This window comes from Elgaria multicarinata, chromosome 8, assembly GCF_023053635.1.
Source record: "Elgaria multicarinata webbii isolate HBS135686 ecotype San Diego chromosome 8, rElgMul1.1.pri, whole genome shotgun sequence".
Classification (NCBI taxonomy): domain Eukaryota; kingdom Metazoa; phylum Chordata; class Lepidosauria; order Squamata; family Anguidae; genus Elgaria; species Elgaria multicarinata.
This window is the reverse complement of record NC_086178.1, coordinates 94,176,967-94,195,431: the sequence shown is the minus strand read 5'-3', so window position 1 is coordinate 94,195,431 and position 18,465 is coordinate 94,176,967. Positions and strand designations below refer to the sequence as shown.

Sequence of the window (18,465 nt, the reverse complement as noted above, 5' to 3'; positions counted from 1 at the left end):
ATGTTGAACTATCAATGGAATAATTTAATTTTGCAGTTCCATTCTAAGACCAAACTTACCTTCCACAGGCAATTTGCGTGACAATGCTTCCCATAAGTTCAAAAACTTTTCTTGGGTTTATCTCATGGCCAGTAGAGTTATGACCTAATTGCCCATAGCCTCCAGCTCCAAACGTAAATACACCACCTTCCTAAAAAAAAAAAAAGTTAGAATGCAACTTGTAAATGACTCCAATACTTTTTATGTACACACTTTTACAAATAGGGGGGGAGGGGCATTAAATACCTGCCCTACGTGTGTACAATCAGAACAAAATCAATTGCTTAAAAGAAGATTTGTTTTAAAAATAACTAGAAGACTTAGGGCACAATCCTATGCATGTTTAGACAGAAAAAAATCCTACATCTCCCAGCATTCCCCAGCCATTCCCCATGTATGAATTTTAACTTTATAAATTCCACAGCCTTGAGATGACTGAATCCTTAAATAAAGAGAACAACAACAAAAGCTGCCCAAAGTTACCAGATTTTTCACTTTCATATTTATTTCGAGAATGACTTCAAGGGCTGCAGAAGAACAGTTGTTCAAAAGGAGTACAAAATACATTTCTCCACTTTAGTAACTGAAATAGGAGCCTAGCTTTGACCTTAAAATCCCATAGATCCCATAGGAGCCTAGTTTAGACCTTAAAATCCCATACAAACTACATGTACTTAGAAAAGGAAACAAATGGTATTTATTAACACAAAACAAACTAAACATACCTTATGTTTACAGATAAATTCAAGAATAAATTAAGACCTGCTTAAGTAAAGCAAAGTATGCTGCATTCAATTAACAAACTTGAGTTTATAAACTGTGCTCTGGCACCAGCAAAAGAAGACATCCATCAGCCACCCACACGGTTATTGGAGCCATGCTAATGCAAAGGAATCTTTCTGATATAGGCTTATAAAGCTCTGAAGTAATAGAAGCGCAAGTGCACTTTTTCCTCTCCCTGCCTCAGCAAGTGAGAACCAATTTACACATCACATGTATCGATTTCTATATCTACATTTATGGCACTTGTTTTCCCCCTAACTCATGTGAATGTTGTGAGCAGACCAGTGCAGCACTGAACCATCAACTTGAGCAGTTTATGTGTGTTGTCCAAATGGGTGGCTCTCTCCTCCCATGTGTACGGTCAAAAAAGAGAAAAGAACTATAACATGTGAATTGGCCCTCAGATGATGACTGAAATGTGGGTTTGGGATCATAACCCAATGCTTGGCAAACCACCCCTGCTCATTGCACGTAAGACTAATAAAAGCAGATCAAGTGAAGAACAATGATGACAGGAAACCCTTTTCTCTGCCTTCCCTAAAGAGCTAGTCAGGCAAAAAGGTAGTTGCTTTTCAACATTATGATACAGGAGGTAGCCTGATTCCTTTCGGCGGCGGCCCAAGCATTAATGCTAAAACCTGGAGGACTAAAGCAGTGAGGCGCTTCTACAAAGCTATCAAGACCCAACATGTCCCATACCACCCATCTTGATCCATAGCCTGAAACCAATGGGAGAATCAAGACAGCCTATTTTAACATGAACAGCACTAAACTAATTCGAGCGTAAAACAGAATATTTCTAGTACTGTACCTTTGTAAGAGCTGCAGTATGATCTTCTCCACAGGAGATGTAAACAATTTTCTGGGATCTAAGTGACTTTAGAAGATTGGGAACATATCTATCTGAAAATAGTAATAATTTAACAAACGTAAGATAGATTTTGTAACAAATTACATAAAAAGCATTTTTTTACAATTATCATAATCAACTACTGATCTAGTTTTTAAGTACCATTTTTGCAGTTTCAGATTCATAATCCCACAAAACCCCAGGCATAAAAGAGTAGTGCAGTGCACAACTAGGAATGCACTAGGAAGCTATACAACACAATTCATTTACTAATTTGAAAGAGCCACTATTTCTTACAAATGAAGCACGCAAAGAATTTTAAAGTCTTGTACTGTAATGAAAGTCACGGTTTATTTTAGCAACTTTCTGTGGTTCAGTGAGTTTCCCACCCACTATATAAATGCTCTCAGCACCAGAAAACAAAGGAGTATCTTTTGGGAGTTGTTGCTGTTTTTACAAAAACAAAAAAAAGCACATTTTTATCATTAAAATGAAAGACGAAAATAGTCTATAATTTAAATTTAATGTACTTACCATTTTCATCATTAAGACCAAGTTGACCAAATTTGTTACGACCCCACCCAAAGACAGCTCCAGAAAGAGTAAGTACAAAGCTATGTGCACCGCCTGCCACAATTTGTGCAAAAGGTATCCCTAGTAAAGATTTGATCTGTTGTGGAGATGTCTGCTTTTTAAATTCATAACCTAAGCCTAGTTGACCATGTTTGTTCTGCCCCCATGAAAAAATTTCACTTCCTGTTGAGGAAAAATAAAGACAAGTGTTAATCTGATGAACATTTATTAGAATTTATGTTACTCTAAGTATCCAATTGTTCCATTAAATCTAGAGTACAACCCACTGACAAAGGCACTAGAAGAGGCATAGTAGAAACAGACTGGGTTTGGGAACACAATAGAAACACAAGGGTAAAGATGCTGTTAAGCTGAGTTAAATGGTCATCCAATGCAACAAGATAGAAGAAAGAAAGAAAAAAACATGCCCTAAATATACAACTTTTATTTCCTTAGCAAAAGCTAAACTATCAGAGACATGATATTTTACTACATGGAAAATTGTATTTATTATTTTATTTATTACATATTTATACTGCCCAACAGCCTAAGCTCTCTGGGCAGTTTACAACTAAAACCATAAAATCCAGTTTAAAACTTTAAAATTACATAAAACCAGAATAAATTACAGTCCAGGAAAGGCTTGTTTAAAAAGATATGTTTTTCGGAGGCGTTTAAAAGATATTACATTTTCCACCTCCTGAACTGCACAAAGGAGGGTTTTCCAGAGGGTGGGTGCCGCTACAGAGAAGCCCCTCTGTCAAGGTTCTTCACAACGGCCTTCTCTTCGTCTGGGAATGACGAGCAGGGCGCAATCCTATGCATGTTTGGACAAAAAGAAGTCCAACAACTCACAGCATTCCCCAGCCAGCTATTGTCTAGGGAATGTTGGGAGTTGTTGGACTTTTTCTGTCTAAGCATGTATAGGATTTCACCATGTGCTTTTAATGATAGTGCAACATATTTTAAAATTACACAAAAAATACACAGACAGCCAAGAAAAATTGGTTACCTTTGGAGAGTGCAAGTGAATGATAGTAGCCACAGGCAACCTGCACTATTTGGATGTCTGACAAGCTTTTAATGTTCCTATGGGAACAACAAATTATTAGATGAACAGTCTTCGCACAAACCACTTTAAAATATAAAACAATTTGTACTCTAGTTAGTGAAAAAATACCAAAATAAAACTGTGGTTTCAGATCATGGTTTGTTCAATAATTAGAATTTAAGCACATTAGAGTTATCCGAGTTTGGATGTTGCGGGACACTGTTAGTTTAAAATTGGAATTGGGATCTTCCAACCTCCTTCTCTGGGCAAGAAAGGGAAGAAGGAGGGGTGCACACAACACCAACATTCACCACATCTTATTTACATATTGGGAAATCATGGTTTCTTGTTATGTTCAACCAGGTCAGTGTGGCTAAAGCCAATTTAAGTATTAAATGAATTAGTAGTTGTTCATCAGATATAAGTGTAATTGCTACTCTCTAACTTTTAATCAATGCTGGTTTTATTAACACAACAATGGGAAGAAAGGAAGTGTCTTTCTTAAAGAGCCAATTGCGAAGGAAGAACATTGAAAGATACACTCCTAGTACATCAATAAAGTTTTAAAGGGAGAATCTGCATCACTCAAAACATTTTGACTCATAGACAGTACTAATAAATATTTCTACCTCAAATAGGACTTCCACTCCAACTCTATGAAGTACTGCAAAATGCTTTTTAAAGTTGCTCCAAGTTTAACCCATAACTTGCAATGCTGAAATGCTGTTAGGCTGAGGCAATCAAGAGCCCTGCTAAGCATATGAAGCTAGCTGTGCACTGTTCTAGATTGCAGCCACCAACTGTAATCCAAAAGTCTGCATGATTCAGATCTGGACACTGGATTCAGCCAACCATTTTTCTTCCACCATTTCACAGTACTAAATCCTCAATCCACTTTTTAAATTGCCCTAAGCATTAGATGCAGAGGGAAATGCTGAGAAGACGTGATGAACATCAACACAAAAACACTATTATTGTCAGTTATACAGCATCTTGCTAGGTCAAGATTAGACTTCCATCTAGTCTAATCATCTACTTAAAAAACTGCTGACATCAAAGATATTATACAAAGAAATATTTTAGAAGCCATAAATTTTATATTCTAAACCAAGGGTACAGCAACTAGAGTATTGCAATGGAAATGTTGTAGGTGTTTAAGCTGTGTAGTGAAAAACATGTTGCTTGTACAACACAATGTTGCTGAATTTCTTTAAAGCTAAAAACTAACATCCAAGTACAATTACAGAATGGGTTGAATTGCAAATATATCCACTTTCTCTCTTGCTGTTAAATGTACATGAATTCAAGAAATTGTATCACTGTCATACTGAAGTTAAAATCCAATGTAGGCCGTAGCTAGACCTAAGGTTTATCCCAGGATCATCCCGGGTTCATCCCTGCCTGAGCGCTGGATGCCCTGTGTGGCACTTAGATGAACAGGTTTGACCCCAGGACAATCCTGGGATAAACCTTAGGTCTAGCTACGGCCGTAGTCACTTACTAGGCTGTAAGCGAGTTCTTAGAAGAAGAAAAAGGTCACTAAGGGCACAATCTTATGCATTTTAAACAGAATAAAGTCCTACAACTCCCTGCATGGCAGGCTGGGGGATGCTGAGAGCTTTAGAACATTTTCTGTCTAAACTTGCATAGGATTGCGCCCTAATAATATTTAGGATTTATATAACTCTTGATGAAGTATTAAAAGCAGTTAACTTATAGTAACTAAGTAATCCTTACAACAACCCTATAAGGTATGCCAGTATATTGCAATTTAGGGGCTAAGAGTGAGAGACAGAGGCATGTCGAAGCCACCTGAGTAAGTGGCTAAGGTGAGACTTGAACCAAGGATTTCTCATCTCAACTCATAAGGCAGCATCCAAAGCTGGTAGTCCGCCAGCGCTCATTAGATTGTACTAGAAAGAATGGGAACATAATGGGAAGCTAGCACTTCCTAGAGCAACCCTGAAAATTGAATGGGACAGGTCAGCAGAGGTCCCTTCTGCAAGCACCACTGACTTGTTCCATTCCGAAAATACTAGTTTTGGCTAGTTTTCAGCTCCTCTAAGAAGCAGTAGCCTCTCATTGGTTCCCACTAGCACTCAGTGGTTCCCACTAGCACAAGGGAGCTTTGGACACTGCCCTTAGTCACTCTCAACAATATATAGCTGTAAACTATTTTGTAAAATTCAACTTTAAAATTTCAAATGAGCACAAATGGAGCAATACAAGGTTTTTTGTTTACAAATGTAAAGGGAAGCATTTTTCTAAGAGATGAAAACTTTACAAAACTAATTTTATGACTTGTTTTTTTACCTGGGCACTCTTGTATATTCCTCGGTTCCAGGCAAGCCAAGCTGTCCATCTACAGCAAAACCCCAAGCATAGACTTGACCCTTGTCATTTAAAGCTAATGTGTGGGCTTCTCCACATGAAACAGCTACAATATTTTGAGCATCCAGGGCACCAACCTGTTCTGGAATCATCAAGGGGAGAAAAGTGGCATCATTTTATACTGCTTTTCCCCAAACATTTCCAGAATATTATGCACAACTGAAGTAGCAGAATGCGTGCCTACAAGAATATCAGATCTCTTTTATCTGAGGTAAGAAAAGCTACAAGCCACAATCTGGGGAACCATGTGGCTATCCATCTCTGCTAATGGGGGCTGGGTTGTTGTTCTTTTTCCTAACTAAGGACCAAATTCAAGATACCTGTAAGTTTTCATCAACAGGGGAAATAGTAGCTTTGGTGGGAAAGTGATTTCAATTAAACAAAAATAGCACAGGTTAACTACTCCCCCCATCCCCATCTGTTCTAGGAAACCTCACGGTGGCTGTTAATTTTTTAAAAAATAAACATGGGAGATTATAACTACAAATCTTTTGAATCATATCTAGTTGTGCCCTAAAGTGAGTCACATCTAGCCAAGAACTAAAATGTTAGCAATACAACAAATTCTAGAGATCTCTCTTTATATTATCTAAATTCCTTATTAATTTATTTATTTATTACATTTCTATACCGCCCAATAGCCGAAGCTCTATTAGATGTTTCCTCCAATACAAAAAGTGTGTCCTCTTGGGTATCAATTGAAAGAAACACCCAAACGTATGGGAGCACTTAAAATCAAGCTGCCATTGCTGATATAAGTGGTTATAAAACCTTCAATGACAAAAATGACAACTATATATATTTTAATCCTGCCCCTGTATAGATGGCATTCTCCTGGAAGTAAAAATATCTAAAACAGAAATCCATGCTCCAAGAATTTCCAAACTATCATCAAATATCTTGCATATTTATAATTATATATAAATGCTGTATCAAGAGCCTTTTCACTTTGGTAGGAAATGTCAGTAGGAAACAGAGCTGCTTGTGTTCTTTACGATCCACTAGTTCTGGAACACTTCAGTAATCTAAGCAACTACTACTGCACCATTCTCATCCCAAAAAAATACTCTGAGCCAATGCATGTTACTATTTTTTATGGGGGAAAGCCATCCAAACTTAATTTGTAGCATGGCCACTGCTGTTCCACATGTTCCATCTGTGCAGTTTCATATATCAGTTTTTGTATTTGTGAACAGCTAACTGAATAGAAAATACTTAAATATAACTTAATTGTAAATACCAACATATATCAATAGTGGCCTTTCTTTAGTTCATCAGCCAAAATGCATGTGGCTGATGAACTAGGAAGGGTATAATTCCCATTTCATGTGTATTTTGAAGGGAAAGCACAGTTTTAAATACAGGGGATCCTATCCCAAGTACTAAATTGATAACATGGAGCAGCCCTACATATGATCAGAGCACAGCTGACCATCTACTGGGTCAAATCATATTTCAGTAAGATTTCCAGGACATACAGTACCACAACAAAAGATGTACCTATAAGTATTAACACTGCATAGATCCTACAAAGGATTCTGCAGATATGCCATTTTCTAAACCTTGAAGTCCCAAACATGATTATTTTGAAAGTGCATGTGTTTAAGCATCAAATTAACCATATGCACAGAAGCATGTGAACCCGATACATACAGAACTAGAGCTATGTAATATGTACTAGGAACTTTTTAACTTACCTGGTCTTTTCCTGGACTTCTCATGTCCTAATTGTCCTAAATCATTACATCCACATGTATACACAGTTCCATCATCCAAGACAAACACAGTGTGCCGTAGTCCACAGCCTACATCTTGAACCTTTTTGTTCAGAAAAAAGTTGCATCTTCTGGGTTCTAGTACAACCTCTTCATCAATGCCCCCCAATCCAAGCTGTCCAAAAGAGGCATTTCCCCAACATAACATGCTGCCAGTGCTCTCAATGATCTGCCAAGCTCTGTGTTCAATGATATTCTTCAAGTATCACTATTGGGGGCGGGAGAAATAAATTAGTACTAGAATATTGGAAGCTTAGTATTTAGAATAGGATGCACAACTTTCAGCCCTCAATTATTGTAAGTGCCCCAAATAAAACATTTCCAGAATTTAAGATTTCATTATATGAAGTCTATAGTTTTAAAATTGAAAAAAAAAACCACTCTACCTTTAAGTGTGACTGTTGTACCTTCCCTAAAATACCTCTTGTACCTTCCATAAAATATTACTTGTCTTCTGATTTTGCTAGTAGTGTTGGTAATTCCTGATCTCAAGATATTAGAAGTATCAACATTTTTTAGTAACTGAGACCTGGTTTTCACATAACAAGAAGCCACGCTAGCTGAATTTCATCACGGGGATTCTTGTTTTGGCAGTGGCCACCAATTTTAACCGAGCCATGGCGGGGGGCGCACCATAGCTTGTTATTGCCACCCACAACCCTAAAACAGCCCATGTTAACCACCCAAACAAGACACCCTTATCAAGTTCACATGGAAAAAGCAGCCACGGTGTGCCCTCACCTTTCAAAATGACAACCGCTGTCACAACAAGAAGCCCGACAGGGAAATTCAGCAATGGTGGCTTCTTGTTAAGTGCAAACTGGACCACAAGGTGGCTGGTATGTTACTCCAAAATGGTACCATTTCAACTATTTGATTGATTAATAGTGATGGTAATGTAAAAAGCTTTAGATTTTCAACATGGAAAAATACGTTCTGTGCAAGTCACATGCATGCTATCTTAACCACAAAGCTGTTTTTTTAAATACAATATCTGAGCTGTCTTATATACCGTTGGTAAATAGACAGCAAAACCAGAACAATAGACCTTCTATTCACTAGGATATATTCTCATATAGGACTGTCCCTCTTTCCAATATTCTAATCAAGTCCACTTTGATTAGAAATACACTGAGGCTAAAAGCATTAACCACTCTCAACAACATTGTGATTGGAGAGCTTCATGTCCATGTAGGAAAATTATTTATTTATTTATTTATTTTATTAAATATATATACCGCCCCATAACCAAATTATTATTATCATGATCATCTTATACTACATTTAGAGATAAAAACTTTCTTAATACAGTATACAAAATAAATGCATAAAATAGTAAAATATTAAGATATAAATACAATTCACTAAAACAGCAGCATTAAAATATCATTCTGTTACAAACCAATAGTAAAAATAGCAACATGTTAAAACTAAAAAATGCAAAATATGGGCAAGCATCAATTAAAAATGGAACTTGTCATATGCCAAGGACACAGGATTCATTCAATTTCCTATGCAAAGTGCCTTCCATAAAAGAAATTAGTCTTATGTGAAGCAGCCTTTAAATGAAAGAAAATTTCAAATCTATGAGACAATCTTCTACATAAACATGATAAAGATTAAGGTAAAAATCTATTTTCTGTTGAAGATATGAAGCAGGAATCCCCCTTCATAAGCCACCCTAAAATCACAGTGCTTGTTAGTTCAAAGGGCAAGATTGTCCAGTATCTGCACTGATGAGCAAGTCTCGTTTGCATGTGACAATGCTAGATGGCCATTTAACCATCCAGATCAATAAAATCTGACATCACCTTTATTTATTGTTACTTTCATTTTTATTACAATTGTTGAAGTATTAAAGGTGTTAACGAATGTTGGTCTGGATTTGTTTCAAGCTCAAAGCAATCGTTCTCAGTTTTATAAATCTGTGCTGAATTCAATTTATACTTACGAAACATTCCAGAAAGACACAAGTGTTAATGGCTTAAAAGGGGACTAAGAGAGCAATCCTATAATACACTCCCAAGGCCATAGACACTCCTATGATGCCGAGGCCTCTGAGATTTCAACCCTTCCCCGTCTCCTTGCAGCCAACACGGAAAGAACTGAAGTACCTGTTTTCATGGTCACAAAAAAGTGACCTCGGGAGGCTTCAGAGAGAGTGAAAAGGGGGTGAGACAGTGGGAAGGGAGAGGAGAGGCTCAGGGGCCTATCTAGCTGAGCTTTTTTTAAAAAAAAATGTGCTGGAACCGGACGCAAAATCACCTCTGCCCTCCTCCCACCCTGCCAGCAACAGCCTGGCCGGGCATAGGATTTTCCAATAGGATAGCAGCCTAATTCATCTTAACTTCACTCTGACAATAGTTTATCAGTTCTGATTCCACAGCTTCTAATTATGTCCATTAAATAACATAACACCCAAACAGACCTAAAGGCATAAAAACAACTCTGCATGGCAATATAACACAGACTTCATAAGTTAAAAAGCAGAAGGAGAGCCTGAAAAATACTTTCAAGGATTTTAAAATTATTTGGTAAAACTATTAATCTAAGTTCCCAAAAACTGTTTCCTACCACTACATTGGCGTGGGCAACTTGTGACCCTACCAATATTTTAGCATATAACTCCCATAATCTCTTACCATTGGCTATGTTGGCTAGGGCTGATGGGAATTGTAGTCCAAAACTCCTGTCAGGGGTAGGCATGGTGTGTGTGTGTGTGTGTGTGTGAGAGAGAGAGAGAGAGAGAGAGAGAGAGGACGAGGGCTTAGAGGTTTTATGGAGAGATCCTGAAAAAGAGTGAGTGGGGGTTTTCATGTGCTTGCAGAGAGGAGAAGGGAGGGGCATGTGTGTATACATGAATGTACATATGTATGCATATATGATGAATAAATGTGGTGTGTGTGGATGTGAAAGAGGGGGGTGGGAGGAATGTCAACCGGTGGTGAACTGGGCTGAGAAGGAAAAACAGATAGGGGGAATGAATAGTTAGCAGCCAGGCGGAAGACAAAAAGTTTCCCTCCCAAATTCTTCCATAATTTTCAATTGGCCCTGAAAACGGTGGGTTTAAAAAAGTTGTTTAGTGTGTTGAGGATCAGCTCCCATCTCTGCCTTGTACTCAATCTTTTGAGCAGGTTATTGCCCTTTGTAACTAGTAGCCACAACTTCCATGACAGCAGTTTTGAAGTGATGCCCAGGACAATTTCTCAAATTGCCAAATGTGTCCACAGGCCCCCAAAGTACTAATCATACATAGCACTAATGAGCTACAAATTCTGTTTTTCTGTAACAGAAGGTATTGCCAACACAAAGACATGGAAATTAAATCCCACTGAGTTCAATGGGATTTACTCCTATGCATAGGATTACAGACTCAGACTGAAAAACAGAAGATAATTAACTATCCTGTCACTATAGTTAACTATATCCTACCACATTTAGAAGACATGCAAGGTGGTGCTGCCTTGAGCTTGAACATACTTATAGCATAATAGCCTTCATGCATCCATGCCAGTGACAGGTAATTTAGTTTCACCCTGTAACAAGAAGAAAAACACACACACAAAATTACAGGAATCAAAGTTTTCTCCAACCCCAAGCAAATACTCTACAAATTAAATTTGCTATTAGAACAGCATTTTTAAAGAGCCTCTAACTGGATGGAAAGGCATGGTAAATTTAAATCTTCCACTTTCATTAGCTAGAAATGTGCTAGAAAATATATATTGCTATTCTTCAGAAAAGTACCTTGACGCATCTAATGGCTAAATCCTATCTGCAGTGCAATGGAATGGCTAAATGGCCTTCTCTGTCATGATATTGCTGTGCCACACAAGGTTAATGAGGTCACTCCAGAGAAGATAACAATTAAGCAAACACAAGAGTGTTCTATACAGCCCTCAGCACTTAGCCATATTTGATTTTTAAGATTCCACAAAATGTGCTATTTTTTTTTCAATCATCACTCTCCATGGGCATGTCTACACCATGCCTTTTATCTGGGATTGTCCCTGGATCGTCTCTATGCATCCACATGACGCACAGGGGAACACGGGAACAAGGAAGAGATGATCCCTCCATTTCCCCAGGGATTTCTGGAACCACTTTTTCCCCCGGATTTTCCCAGATGATCCCAAGGACCATGGCTGGTGTGGGCGCCCATCCTGGCTTCTTCCCTCCTCCCCATGAGTAGCAGGGGTCAGCAGAGGGAAGGAGCCGGGCTGGGGGAAGTCTAGGGACATCGGGGGTGGAGGAACGGGGTCGGGCCTTTTTTTTTTTTTTTAACTTACATTTTTGCTGGAGCGCAAGTGCACTCCAGCTCTTGTCTTTGTAAAAACAAAAATGGCAGACACAACAGCGCAGCGGTCCTTTTCCCTTCCGGGTCATCACGTTTCCATTTAGATGGACAGGGACGATCCCGGAAGCAGGTATGTCCGGAATCGTCCCCTCTCCGTCTACACCCGTAGGTGTAGACATGCCCCATGTCACTCCAATAAGAAAGGTAGTTTAGCAGTGCAATAACTAGCAAAGCACAAAGTTCACTTAACAAGCACCCAAGACAAACAGTAAAGCAAGTCAAAGAAAGACACTTTACAATATTGTTGTAAATAGACATTTGGGTTATTGATAAAGAGAAGTTTCTGCTAAAATGGGATAAGGACCTGCATAAAGGTATTCCAAATGCTATATGGTTACAGCTACAGAAATCTATTACTAATTTTCTTAGTATCTGAAAGAAAACGTTTTTTAAAAAAATCAGTAACAATAGCAAATGTCTTTTAAAGATTAATAATTGTTTGCATTACAGCAGTTTGCTGTAGCAGATATTCTGTCACTAAAATAGATTTTATCCATATTTGGGGATTGGAAACACAAGATTTCTCATATTATTGTATTACTTGAGACTATAAAGAAGGTAGAAAGATATGGCTGAATCTTCAAATTTGAAACTAGTATTGCATTTAATGGTAGCTACAAGGGATATTGCATTTTATGGGGGGGATCCATTTCCATCCAAAATCTTCAGTAGTTAATGGTGGGATAAAGCAATAATGAGGAAGCCTACTAACTAAATCAGGGGTTTCACCCAAAAGAGTGTTATAAAAAAATTGGCCTTGATCAGTTATTGGAATGAATATACATCAATCCAATTTCTCTTTTCTCACTAGTCTGAGTTTTGTAGTACTGTCCAGCTATATAGTTATTGTGGCTGCAATCATATGCACACTCAATTGGGAGTAAGACCCAATGTGCCTTACTTTGGAATAGGCAGGCAAAGAATAGCACTGTAAGTCTGGAACTTATCCAGGAGTAAGACTCACTGAAAATGTCTCAGCAGACATGCATAAAATTGCACTGTAAAACATTTATCTGGCTTCGACAAACTTTTAATATAAATCAATTTTAAAAGGATCAGGTGGAAATAAGTCTGATAACAGCTCTATTCCATTTAGATTATTATTTCCTTTTAGACACACACCCAAAAACTCTGAAAAGATCTACTGTATAAACCCAGAGCTTTCCAGAAGCACACACAGTATGAATCACTGTTGAATCATTTGCATACATCAGAGTCACTTTATTGAGGATGAACACTAACAAACTCTACCTGCCTAAAAATGAAGATCCAAGCATGTTTCTATTCTACCAGTTTGCAAACAGGCATTAAACTATATTTAATCTTTACTGCATACACTCATACACTCCCTTTAATACTAAATACAACAAAAAGTATTATGGTTATCTTTATGACTAGAAGTGATACAGAGAGTAAACCTACATATAAGGAAGCCAATAAATGTTTCTCCACTCTAGGATAAAACAACAAAGAGTCAAGTTCCATAATGGCTTTTTAAAAACATGAGTATATCCTTTATTTTATAACTATTGATCCTTATTCCAGAACATACTTCCTTTATGTTCACTTCCATTATGCCCACAAACCTCAGTTCAACATTTCCAAATCACCATAGCCTCACATGTTCTGCAAGTTTAACTATTAACTCTCCCCTGCCTCATTATCCCTATGCAAATGTATTCATTCACTCTTCCTTTCTCTCATCCAAGTAAATAAGAGCCATACCACATATAACAGGAAAAAACATATATTTTGGAACAATTGCTCAGTGGTGCCTGTGACTTTTGCCCTAATTTCCAACAGGATCAGGGAGTACTAGGTCACTTCTAGATTAGCTACAATGGATTACATCCTTATGGAATTAAACAGATGTTAATAGTAATACTAGAGATAATTAGCAGTAACATGATACTCTAATACAATTGATCTCCCTTAAAAAAACCACTGCAGAACTCAATAAACTACCACCAAACTAACCCTCTGCTGTAGCAGCCGTGGTTATGATGGCATTCTAAACATTACAAGATTAATTACAAAATATGCGCCTGAAAACTCAACATACCTTATGCACCTGTTAAGAGGCAGAAGGAAGAAAGACGAAATGTTTTGATCCGATATCCCTCGGATTCTGATTATGTATTAATGAAAACTGTTTTGGTAAAAAGAGCATTAGATTAGGAAGCATTGAGGCTGCAAAGCTACACACACTTATTTGGAAGAAAGCCCTTCTGAAAACCAAGTGGGCTACATGGTTTATAACTAGTTGGGCTATACAGTTTATATGCCAGCTCTTTGTACCAGCTGGAGGCCATGTGCAGAAGAAACATTACTGAACAAAAAATGTTTGATACAGTGGATGGGTTCGGATGACATGCTAATCAACTGGGGTCGGTGGGTAATAGGCACAGAATTGGAAACAACAGTTGATTAGCGTGTTGTCCGAACTCAGCCAGTAAATGCCAAGGCAAGATCATGGTATTTTATACTAGTTCTCTTCCACTCTCTCCCTTCCCCCACAACTTTGATGAGTCTGGTAAGATACGTGATAAGTAAATATGCATGGAATTGAGGTGTGGAGTTGCAGTCCTATGCACACTTATAAGCCTCACTGCACATATGACCTATTTCTGAGTAACAAACAAAATAAAGGCTGCATGACTTATAGAAGGACAGCCCTCTATGCCTTGACTGAACAGGTATTGGTCCTCTCAGTGATATTTCACTTTTTATTTTAAAATAGAAAGCAGTCCTTTTCCTTGTAGTACTATAAGAAAATCATATAGTACTGTTGTTTTTTATACTGTTTTTGTTTTTTAAAATTTTGTATACTTTTAATGTTTACTATTTTTAATTGTTGTAAACCACCCAGAGAGCTTCGGCTATGGGGCGGTATATAAATGTAATAAAATAAATAAATAAATAAATAAGGGCAGTATTTTACTTAATTGTTCACAAAGAGATAAACCTCCTCCTTCCTTCCAGCATTCTGGCCAATGAGTATAAAGGTAGCTGGTTACCTAGACATAAGAACAGCCCTGTTCTTATCTATCTAGTCCAGCACTCTGCTACCCACAGTAGCCAACAAGATGTCTATGGGAAATCCACCAGAACGACATAAGGGCAATAAAACCCTCCCACTCACGTACCCCAACAACTAGTATTGAGACACATACTATCTCCCCACAGCATATACCCATTATGACTAGTAGCTACTGATAGCCTTATCCTCCATGAATTTGTCTAATGACTAAATCCCTTTTTAAAGCCATCTAAATTTGTATCTATCACCACTTCCTGTAGTAGGAAATTCCACTAGGTACTTATTAACAAAGAACGTTTATAAATATCTGATTCACTCAAGTATTAAGTAACTTTAAACGTAAGCAAGTACCTCTATTCTCTCCCTCTTTCTCTCTCTTACGCAGAGTCCTTTGGTAACCCTGGTCACATTTTTGCCTACGGGCCTGTGGCCCTGGAACTTTTCATTTAAGAAGCTTCTCCCCACCCACCCGCCGCAAAGGACTCAACAATCCTGCGTTGGGGGCGCCCCACTTTTCACCCACATCACTGCTCTCACCAAGAAGAAAAGCGAGGGGCTGCTAATAGCTGTCAGAAGTCCCACTTTGGTCACTGCCCTGCCCACCCTCCGTCCCCAAATGGTGCTCCCTGCCACCTGGGGCTTAGAGAAGACGGGCAGCGGGCACTGGCGCGGCGGTGTCGCTGCGACTCCGAGGCACAAGGAGGAAGAAAAGAAGCCCCAAAGGCACCCGGCCCCTTGCCTACTTGCCTGCCCCGAGTCCCAGCTCCTTTCCTCCTGCCAGAGGCGGACTCCACAAACCGCCTCCCCGCCTCCCTGCCAGGCCCGGACTCCGCCCCGAGTCCGTATTCCCTCGCCGTCCAACTACCCACCCAAAGCCCGCTTTCCCTCCACCTCCACCTCCACCTCCTCCTCCTCCTCCTCCTCCTCCTCTCCACAGCGTGTCCCCGCGGGAAGCAACAAGCAAGGCCTCCCTGCCGAGCGGACTCACTGAGGCTCCCGTACGACAACGGCCGTCCCTGGTTCCCTCGGGGAAAGCTGCCAGGCTACCTCTTCCACTACCAGCCGGGCCCTGGAGTGCGACAGCCCGAAGTGGGCGGACGGGCGTGCACAGAGAACAGGCCCAGGAGCGCCGGCTCGGCTCTGGCAATGCGCAAGCGCCTAACCCGCTTGCGTAGAGAACCGAAGCAGGCGGGCAGCTCCCTCTGACTCGGCTCTTCCCCACCCCACTGACGGGAAGGATCGAGCGACTTTCCCCCGAGTTATTTCACGGAATGAATGGAGGTATGGCAGTGGATCAGCACTTGGCTTGTGGAGGGGGTGTATAAACCAAACAAAAACCTCTCCGGATTCCAGGGAAAAAGCGGTTAACACCGCTCAATCACACACATGAAACACGTCTACTTGGAAGCCCCACATAAATAACACGGTACATCTGACGTCCAATTATGAAACACTTATTACTAGTCGGGAATACATCCTAGACTTACTTCTGAGTAAACATGCTTCGGTTCAGCCTGCGCTTATTTGGACAAAGGGCTCATCTACACCAAGCAGGATATTCCACTATGAAAGGGGTATATACAAGGCAGGAGCCACACTACTGCTTTAGATGATGATGATGATGATGATGATGATGATTGATGATGATGATGATTTATATAGCACCATCAATGCACATGGTGCTGTACAGAGTAAAACAGTAAATAGCAAGGCCCTGCCGCATAGGCTTACATTCTAATAAAATCATAGTAAAGCAATAAGGAGGGGAAGAGAATGGAAACAGGCACTGGGTAGGGTAAACAGGCACATGGTAGGGTAAAACTAACAGTATAACAGTATAACTAACAGTCTAAAGTCTGAGCAACATCAAGTTTTAAAAGCTGTAGGAAAAAGAAAAGTTTTTAGCTGAGCTTTAAAAGCTGTGATTGAAGTTGTAGATCTCAAATGTTCTGGGAGAGCGTTCCAGGCGTAAGGGGCAGCAGAAGAGAATGGACGAAGCCGAGCAAGGGAAGTAGAGACCCTTGGGCAGGCGAGAAACATGGCATCAGAGGAGCGAAGAGCACGAGCGGGGCAATAGTTTGAGATGAGAGAGGAGAGATAGGGCGGAGCTAGACCGTGGAAAGCTTTGAAGGTCAACAGGAGAAGTTTATATTGGATTCTGAAGTGAATTGGAAGCCAATGAAGAGATTTCAGAAGTGGAGTAACATGGTCAGAGCGGCGAGCCAAGAAGATGATCTTAGCGGCAGCGTGGTGGACAGAAACCAACGGACTGATGTGAGAAGAAGGAAGGCCAGAGAGAAGAAGGTTGCAGTAGTCCAACCGAGAAATAACCAGTGCATGAACAAGCGTCCCATTGGCACATACCATATACCGCTTTTGTACCACTATATTCTGCTTGGCGTGGCTCCTGCCTTTTATATACTGCTTTCATAGTGGAATATCCTGCTTGGTGTAGATGAGCCCTCGTAAGGCAGAAACCTACCCTTTCTGCCTATTTTTCTCTATGGCTGCAATCCTACACACACTTGGAAATAAATGCAAGAGCAAGCAACTTACTTCTGAGCAAGTACATAAAGGATTGCGCTGTAAAGTTCCAAGGACACTCATGGTGTCAAATAACAAGGCTGTCATTCCATTAAAGATACCTTAAAACAATGTAATGAACTAACTCTTCATAGATTTGCATATGAATAAAGCACTATTTCTGAAAGAAGATGCCCCATTTGTTCCATTGTTTTAATGTAAAGTACACATGTCGCAACAGGCACCATCTCTTGTGTTACAAAAGAAGAAGAAATATCTGCTCTAACATGCTGCCTGTCCCCTGTGATTTATGTGTGTGCTTGTATTAAAAATATTTAACTTTTTTAAAACAAAATGCTGCCTGATTAAACAGAGACACATTTTTAAATTAGTCAAAAGGGGGTTTGAATTGATAGATTGAACTGATCAATTGCCTAATTTGTTCAATTATATCAGTAAGCAATAATAAATATACTTACGATTGCAGCATTAAGCCTTTTCACAGACCTTCTTCTGTTGGCACAAGAGTAAACAAGCTTTCATATAACACAACGTTCTTTAGTAACTAGTTTCTCTTTCCCTTTCATCGTGTGCCTGAGGATACGATGAGGATGGCTTGACAATTCCTGCAGTGCTTCCAGATGAGGCTTTTTTGAACAATAGCACTACCGCTCTCAGGAAGTTTTACAGGGGTGAATGTGTTCAGATGACATCTTCAATTTGTAGCCTTCCCGTGGTTTCTTGCCGCTTCTTCCATCTTTTTTTTTATTATTAATTTCAAACAATTTTGAAATTCTGAATTCCTTATCTCATCCACACAACTGGGTTGCTGTTGTGATCATGATGATGAAAGAAATATGTTCTAGAGAGCAGTGGTTCGTTCTGGAAACATTTTCCATTAAAGCTCCATCCGACAAGAGTTTTATTGCACGCTTGTTACTGGGCAGTCATGGAGTTTGCTCAGGTCCCTCACATGACATCGTCTGCCTTCCGCCCCTTCTGGCCTTCCTTGCGCAACAAAAAAACTGCTTAAGTCCGATGTATTTTTAAACACAGAATTGCTGCTCTCTCCTGCTGTGTGCA

At 39.5% G+C, this 18,465-nt stretch overlaps 2 protein-coding genes across 5 annotated transcripts in view; one reads left to right on the top strand and one right to left on the bottom strand.

Moving 5' to 3' along the window:
- The window catches only part of HERC4 (HECT and RLD domain containing E3 ubiquitin protein ligase 4), a 50,787-nt gene extending 34,791 nt beyond the window's left edge, over positions 1–15,996 (bottom strand). The window contains exons 1-9 of one of the 4 annotated variants that reach the window (XM_063133052.1): positions 15,844–15,996; positions 13,882–13,968; positions 10,895–10,998; positions 7,385–7,670; positions 5,610–5,769; positions 3,258–3,334; positions 2,207–2,428; positions 1,634–1,725; positions 60–190 (exon numbers count right to left, since the gene is read on the bottom strand). In XM_063133052.1, coding sequence (XP_062989122.1) covers positions 60–190; positions 1,634–1,725; positions 2,207–2,428; positions 3,258–3,334; positions 5,610–5,769; positions 7,385–7,610 — 908 coding nt within the window. In that variant the 5' untranslated portion in view covers positions 7,611–7,670; positions 10,895–10,998; positions 13,882–13,968; positions 15,844–15,996. Of the gene's footprint in view, positions 1–59; positions 191–1,633; positions 1,726–2,206; positions 2,429–3,257; positions 3,335–5,609; positions 5,770–7,384; positions 7,671–10,894; positions 10,999–13,241; positions 13,288–13,881; positions 13,969–15,843 lie in introns of those variants that run through there. The other 3 variants (XM_063133053.1, XM_063133051.1, XM_063133054.1) reach the window with 3 other exon arrangements.
- Positions 1–18,465, top strand: part of LOC134403036 (cytochrome c oxidase subunit 5B, mitochondrial-like) — a 176,181-nt gene that overhangs the window by 40,573 nt on the left and 117,143 nt on the right. The gene's annotated exons all lie outside the window — the stretch shown is intronic.